General features: G+C 35.2%; 1 protein-coding gene across 1 annotated transcript in view; it reads right to left on the reverse strand.

Annotated features, from left to right (window-relative positions):
* OFD1 (oral-facial-digital syndrome 1) overlaps positions 1-7,910 on the reverse strand; it is a 32,692-nt gene extending 24,782 nt beyond the window's left edge. The window contains exons 1-7 of the mRNA XM_010015724.1: positions 7,815-7,910; positions 5,119-5,319; positions 4,206-4,274; positions 4,094-4,121; positions 3,186-3,293; positions 2,324-2,460; positions 114-287 (exon numbers count right to left, since the gene is read on the reverse strand). Coding sequence (XP_010014026.1) covers positions 114-287; positions 2,324-2,460; positions 3,186-3,293; positions 4,094-4,121; positions 4,206-4,274; positions 5,119-5,319; positions 7,815-7,910 — 813 coding nt within the window. The remainder of the gene's footprint in view (positions 1-113; positions 288-2,323; positions 2,461-3,185; positions 3,294-4,093; positions 4,122-4,205; positions 4,275-5,118; positions 5,320-7,814) is intronic.
* Positions 7,911-8,085: the final 175 nt, after the last annotated feature.

The raw sequence follows: 8,085 nt of genomic DNA on the forward strand, positions 1-8,085 counted from the left end.
CCTACTAAGCCAATTAAGATATGAAGGTAAATCTCCCACAGATAAAAGAACAGGTTAAGCAACTCCCTGATTCATTTTGTACTAGATTAAGAAAAAAATATTTGGAACTTTACCTCTTGCTGCTTTTGAAGCCTCTCAATAGCATTCTTTTCACGAGAAATCAAGGCTTCTGCCTTTGCTTGATGTGTTCTCTCTAGCTCATGACGCAACTCAGAGATTTCTTTCTGGGTCTGCACTTTCTCCTCCATCTTAATCTTTGCTAATTCAACTTCTTTAAAATGTTCTAGCTTTTACGTAAAGGAAGAAGATAGGGGGTTAAGTAGGGCCATCTTCAAATTGACAAACACAATCCCTCCTCAGATAATTCTAAATTTCACCTAGTAAGTCTTGTTAGGAAATGATAATTCAATGAAAATAAATTACTTTGATAAAAAATATCTTAGCAGCACATACTATTTGCATGTATCACGTATTTTGCATGCATTTATGTGGCATCCCAAAGTAGATCTTACACAAAACTAATAGCTTTAGATAGAAGCAAAACAGAGACTTATGAATAAAAACACACTATAGCACTGATACTCTTCTTGCAATTAAGGCATGGCCACACTCTTTAATTTCTCCTCTGACACTGTCTCTATTCTTGCTCCTTTCCCAAAGAACCACTTTTGACTGGTGATGCAAGAAATGGCAGAAGCAAACCCATTACAAATTGCTAAGAAACAACAGAAATTCATCTGGACACAAAAGAAGTTCCAAACATGTAAAAAAAAAATATGCAGAACTCCACACAGAGGTTTACAGAAACAGAAGACCTGATTCACAGACTTCTTAGCACAACTGAAAAAGAATTAAATGCATACAAACAGGAAAGTACGCATCTGGCAACTGCAAAGAAGAATTGTAGGGAACATGTCTCCATACAATGTGTGAAGTGCAATATGTGCAAGAATAAAAGTGTTTATAAAGAATATGAGAAAAAAAGAGCAGAAGAATAAAAGGCGAATGATAGAAAAATTATGAGACTGGAGAAAACGAGGCTAAAGAGAGGAAAAAGCACAGTAGGAATGTCTAATCTGTGGGCATAAATTTTGTGAAAAAATAAAGAAATGGTAAGACAGTACAGTATCACTTGTACAGACAAACTGGATTAGAAACGTGTTACAGTAACTCACATCATACTGCTAAGGAATTCATATAAGTTAATTGAATTTAGAAATTATTTATAACTGGTTAAGATTCCAATCTCCTTTGTTTCAACTACTTTGCTCAAACAGAGGCAAACTTAATGACACACAAATTAACATGTTTTACATACTAAAAAGGCAGTGCCAGTTGGGCAATAAAGACCAAGTTTCTGGCAATTTTAACTCCCCATCCTCCTACTTGTCTAGCTGAATAAATACGACTCAACTGATTTCATCAAATAGTTTATTTGCGGATGAATGCCTTTAAAAGTGTGTCTAAGAATTTTAACTTATTATCAGAGTGCCATTTCTATATCCAAGTAGACTATTAATCTTGGCAGAAATTGATGGAAAAAAAACCCCACATTTGAATGAACTACAGTTAATTTAGTTTTTTCTAAGCAAAGAATATGTTAACTTTGACAGAAATTTAAGGGGAAAAACATTCCATATTTAAATGAACTGCAGTATATTTTTCTGCTCCATTTTCCAGAAATAAGGATTATTGATGGCTTATGTATCAAAAATAAAATTCTAATTTTATTCACAAAATAAAGGGAAATTCTCTAAAAGAGCTGTCATCAATTACTGAAATAAAAAAAACCAATGCATAATATTGTGTTATAATTTTAGTCTTTCTGTGTAATGTTTTGAAATAGTATGCAAATTCTGATCACTATTAAAAATTGACTATCTGTCAAGCTACACAGCAGCAATTCACACCTCTCAGTTGCTATGCATTACATTGAAATTCAAGCTTCAAAATATTAACTGGGAAGGAAAATTAATAGTATGACTAAGCAGCATAAACATTTCTCTATAAACTGAAATCATCAAAGAGCAAATATAATTTACCAAATTACAACAATCAAAATAAGAAGTTGTGTTGCAAATTAACATCAGAACAAAAAGCTTAACATTCTGTACACATTCAAAAAAAAACCCAAACAAATGGAAAATATACACATGTGATGTCATCAAAATAACAATTGATATTGGATTAACTTAGCCTTTTGTGTTTGTTGCAACTCACTACTAGATTTCTTCTTTCAATTTACATTAAATATTAGAAGTTTGTAATGTGCAAAGTCAAAATTAACAAACACTTCTGTCAAATTCAATGACCAGAGTTATACCTTTTGACACATTTCTGCTTGAAGCTGTTTCTCTATTTCTTTTCTATATTCATGAAGTTTAGCTTCTAAAGATTCGTATTTCTGATGCAGGGGATAAGAGTCTGCAAACTCTTCATCAATCAGCTGAAGCTTCTCAGCTATAAAAAGAGCAATGAATCCATCATAATTTAAGAAAAGACACCATAGTTACCTTACCAAAGATCATAGGAACCTGTCTCTCTGTAGGAAGTTCCTTAGTTCAGCTAAATAGAATTGTCATAGAAAGACAAACCTGTGTGGTACCAAAGCAGAGGCTGCACAGAAATGTCATTTATCAGCTTTGTGCCAGACAACACATGCCTTGGCAGAGGCACTTAGCTGTTTAGGCACTGTGTGTGGTATTAATACATAGTCATTCATCCTCTTTATCATGGATGAGCAAGCATTTTGTTTTGCATGCAACTTTAAAGTGGTTTTTTTTTTACTAATAGCATGTAATGCAATTCAAGAACTCCCAATGTATGCCTGTCACTGAAATACTATTGTAGAAAGAGAAGCAAGACGCTCATTTACAATTACGTTTTTCAGAACATAATGCAGCACACAACATTTATAATCCATCTAAGATGTTACAGGTCTTAGGTAAATGCCTAAGAAAACATTTGAGTGATTAAAAAAATAATAATAATTACAGGACTTTTGCCTTAAGAAAGGTTAGAAAATCAATGTATTAGTGACAGGTATGACTTTTACTTTTTACTACTTCAGGCTGCTTTTGAGTAAGTGATGAATGAATGCCATTCATAGAATTTATAAATCCATACCATTTATCAATATGAAAACATCTGGGGAGACTTGTGTATAGAGTCTTACCAAGACTTACCAAGAGATTCTCTGTAAGGAGCCACTGAGTTTGTCTGAGTTTCTGTGTCATGAGTTTCCTTGCTTAGATGATGCTCTGTAAGCCCGATTAAAATCTGCATAAGAAAACCTGTCAAGATCCAATATATTAGCTAGGTCTGATTTTATAGCAAAATTGAATTTGATACTACACTTAATGAAGTCATTATAATTGTACAAGAAAACCTATTCAATTTATGGAAAGAACCAAGGATTTAAGAAAAAAATCAGTACTAGTAAGATATTAAGATTTTGTTATAAGCATAATCCAGTCCATCTCACTCTACAAAAGTTGTCCTTTTCCAACTTTTCCTTTCATTCGTATCTCTGTCTCTGACTTCCAAGGTCATTAGAGAGAGCAGATTTTTACTACTTTAATTACGAGGTCATTATGTAACAGGGTTTCTGAAGATCAAGCTACTTTAGACTATAAAATATAGCTAGATTTCATCATACAGACATAAGAATTATTCCTTGTATAAAACAATGCAAAGTCAATTAAATCTTTAACTAGTTTTTAAAGTACATTAGCAAACTAATACAATCAATTACAAATACAAATCAAAGTCCAAGTTTGCCAAAGTTAGTGTGATGAGCTTCAAGAGCATTGTACTTCATACCTGATTACAGATTTTTTTCATGTTTCTAATGTTCAAGTCATTTATTTTGTAGGTGAATGTTAAGATTTAATCCACACCACAAATAGGAGTTGGATAATCCTGAAATATACTACTTATCATCCTGGTGTACTGCAAGTTTCAAAATCTGACTGAATCCGTATTATTCCATATCAACATACACTCAAGAAAACTGAATTTCTATTGCTTGCATCTTAATAAAAAGGAACTGATACAATTATCATTGTCTGCATTATGTATAAACATGTTGTACCTTTATTTTCCTTCCGAGTTTCCGAAGTCTGTAAAAAATAAAAGATGTTTTAGACAGTCTATTCCATCACCACTGTATTTTAAGTTTATTTTCAAAATCAAAATAACTTTACCAGTGATTTGTGAAGACTGGACTTTGGATTGATCCTCATCAATTGGAGAAGATCTTGCATAGTCCACAGCTTTGGGAGTGGGAGGAAGTTAGACAAGGTTAACTAATTAAAAATTATTTCAAATCTGTAATAGGCACTATTTTACATTTGTAGACTGTTTTCCATTCGAGAAGGATCCATTTACCACCTTGTAAAACAATTTTCAGTGGCCTGCTATCCTGGTATTTCATTTACTTATTTCCACTACCCAAGACATACAGCAGTCAGCAGGTAGCTACATGATCAACTGAAGCTACAAAAAGAGACAGTTTAGTTTCCTCCCCACCCTGAATACATGCTTTTGCTGCTCTTCTTGCCCCTTTTCTTGATTTATCATACCAATCAGATGAGCTCACTAACCACTAACTATTCACCAGGTCAAAAAATTAATTTTCAGTTAGAAACAGCTTCACCCCATCACATACTCATAGAGAAGAAACAAAGAGAGGTCAGGGACTGTCATTTTCAGCCACAACTTCTGGGTAAAACAGCTTAAACTGACTATGAACCACATTTTCAGGGAACTGAATGGCCAAACAAGAGGTCATCTTTAGTCAGGATCAATTTCCCAAGTGCTCTGTCACACAGTCTCACAAATAGTCATGCCAGACTGTGGCTATGGGTAATGAAGCAAGTGCAATTTTAAGAGGCTTGTGCCATCTCTCTCCAGAAAAGCATCATTAGCTTATTGCCAGTATTCATGAAAACAGCCCTGAATAATGAAATCCTTTATGGAGATGATCAGAAGCTGCATTTGTGTTTGTATTTCACTACCATAAAAAGAAATTTCTTTTTTTTAATTTTCTTGGAATATGACAACCCCCAGAAAGCAAAGCTCCCACAAGTCTTAGAAGAGGTAAATTACTGAACTTACCTTCTTCTTTTCTAATCCACTTTCTGGAAAGAAAACAGAAAGTGAATACTCATAGCCACATCTTTGTAGATGATCTGCTACCAAACTGTTGGAAGCTGTGATCAAAAGTGAACTGCCTTCACTTGTAACAGCCTGTGGCTGAAGTTCTCCATTTAAAATTGGGTGCATTAGTTCATGGATTAGCTGGTTTCGGAGCTGTGTCTGAGACAGAAAAGACGTTATAATCTCAGTTTACATGCTATTCAATGAAAGGTTTCATTTTTCAAAATTCACAGTGAGTCTCATGTTACTTGTACAAGTTACGTTACAAGCTACGTAACAGAAATGGGCAGACTAGCTTTGACAAAATGTAGAACAGTGCTTGGGTCACTATGCCATTCTTCAAAACATTCCAATGGTGGCTACGGTGAACTTTGACTTTCTCTCACAATGTATCAAATGTAGAACTGAAGAGAAGTATTGTTCTGTCATGAACTCACATAACCTCTACTCTAGTACCCCCAGCTTCAGTTTTAGATCACTACCTTCCTGTTCTCCTTCTTGCTGGAGTAAATAAAGCCTACTTGATGTGGCCTCAGTTTCAGGTATACTTGGAAAACTCGCTAGTCCTATTCTGAGTCTCATATCAAGAAGGTGCCAACACCATCACAAAAGCAGATAGGAAAATAAACAGGAAATTCAATGTCTTTAATATCAATTATTTTATAGGGAAGCAAAAGAGTATTAGTTAAAAAGGCATACAGGCACTAACAATAATGAAATTGCATTTTTTATTCATTATTTGCATTCTATAAATTACAATAGTGAAAAAAAATTAATAAAAAAATCAGAAAGTCTCCCTCCTAGAAAAGGAAGATATATAATTTTTATTATGTAATTACAGAAATTCTTTATACTGTACTAAAAGATTACAACAGAAATAGTGTTTTAAGCTTGCAACAGCTGGTATGCAACAGTGACAAATTTGATTAAAGAAGCATCTTACAAAAATGGGACAAAATACTTACCAAAACTTTATAAATCTAGATCATCAGACCAGCCTGATATTTTAGCATGGCTTTCTACAGAAATTAGGCTGATAACAGAAAAAAAGACAACTGAAAAAATGTTTTCCTTATTAATTTCTGAACTTGTCTGATTTCAATCAACTTAGACAGAAATGATGTTATCTCAAAACCAACTGAGACCAGCAACATCTTACACATCTTGTGACAAAGCATAGGTGGAAAACATAGGGGTAAATCCCCATCCCTACTATGGGAAAGGAAGACAGAAATCAGCTGTTTACATGCTGGCCATTCAGCATACCTGCAGATCCACTCTGCCTCTTACTGGCAGAGGCAGCCAGATAAGACCACAAGAAATTTGAGAGCATTCTCATTAGAAGATGTAATCCATAAGAAATCAGTAAGAATCCATAACTGAATTAATCCTTCAGTTCAGAAAAAGTAAAACTGTATACTCTTCTAGACATGGAAAATGAAGCAGGAAAACAGACTTAAATAGCTTGCCACTTGACAGACTATTACAAGACAAGAAATGGTTCAAGAACTGCAAGCTTTTTTTTCACTGAGGGAAAAACAAGTTGCCCTGAAGAAGAGAATTGTTGGCCATAAGATTATCAATGGCAATCTTAAAATATAGATTTTTTTTTTAAAACTTTAATGAACTTGACATAAAAAGCAGGAGCTAGAAATTTTGCTGGTGACAAAGATGCATACAGAAGTACAGAAAGATCAAGACTCAAAAAAAAAAGCAATCAGATGATTTTTAAAGACTAGCAAATAACTGAAATTGCATGAAATACATTTCAGCATTTAAAGCCTGATACAAATTTCTGCAGTAACACAGGGTATTCATTGTTTGGAAAAAGTAAGACGTGGTTGTAACAATCAAATAATGACTAGCACTCTAAATGTAACATGCTTAAAGAAGACATATATGCAGCCTTCCACAGACTCTCCCACAGAAATAGGAAAGAATTAACACCATTTTAAACTCTGTCTGGAAAGCTCACAACAATCACAATCTGATTTCTTTAAAAAAAAGGGCGAAAGACTTCAAAGTGATGCAGAGGACTGCTAGGGTAACCAGCAATAAGACTACTGCCCCTCGACTTGCTTAGCATTGAAGAACAGAATCTTGAAGAAAAGGTGTGACTGCTGCCTGTAAATTATTAAGAACAGTAAGAGCTATGTAAATTGAATGAGACTTACAGCACAATAAAAAGGCCAGAGCAACCATAAACAAACCCAGGCTACAAACCAGACCAAAGTTTCACTCTTGAGCACAATGATAGCCTTAAGACATTCTCCTGAATGAGCAGACAGGAAGAAACCAGCTCAATATGATTCCAATAGTTTTAAAACAGAGCTGTAGTATTTTTGGAGAATAATTCCTAGACTCTGTGACCTATGAAATCCTTTCCAATCCTGTATTTTCATTTATTCCTCTCTCCTCTGCTTGACTTCTTTTGTCATGCATGGAAATTCAAAGACCTGATGTAAAACTTTAGCCTCTCTGAAAAAGACCCAGAGACTAATCCACACCGAAAAACCTGAACACAAATTAGGCTGTGACAAAAATAATACATTTGGGGAGAGTGGGAAACACATTTATTCAGCATGACTTTTACCGCTTTCAGTGTTAAGCACTACAGTGAACCACAGGCAGCACCTGCTGAGAACAACGCACACCTTAAGTGTGTCCAGTACACCTCGGTTCTTAAAAGTCTGATAGAGCCTTTTCCGGAGTTCATCCTGGGACAGTGTCTCCTTTTCGACCGAAGCCATCCTGCCCTACAATACCAGGAAACAGAAACAAGGAAACAAACAAAACAGGAGCATTACTGAGTCCCAGCTCGATCCACGGCCGGCGAGTTGCCCCATCTGCCCGGCCTCCCGCTTACGCAGGCCCAAGCTTTGCCGGGCAGCCCCTGCTACCCACGGGGAGGGCGGCAGGCCCAGG

Source organism: Nestor notabilis, unplaced genomic scaffold (genome assembly GCF_000696875.1).
Source record: "Nestor notabilis isolate BGI_N333 unplaced genomic scaffold, ASM69687v1 scaffold13160, whole genome shotgun sequence".
Taxonomy (NCBI): domain Eukaryota; kingdom Metazoa; phylum Chordata; class Aves; order Psittaciformes; family Psittacidae; genus Nestor; species Nestor notabilis.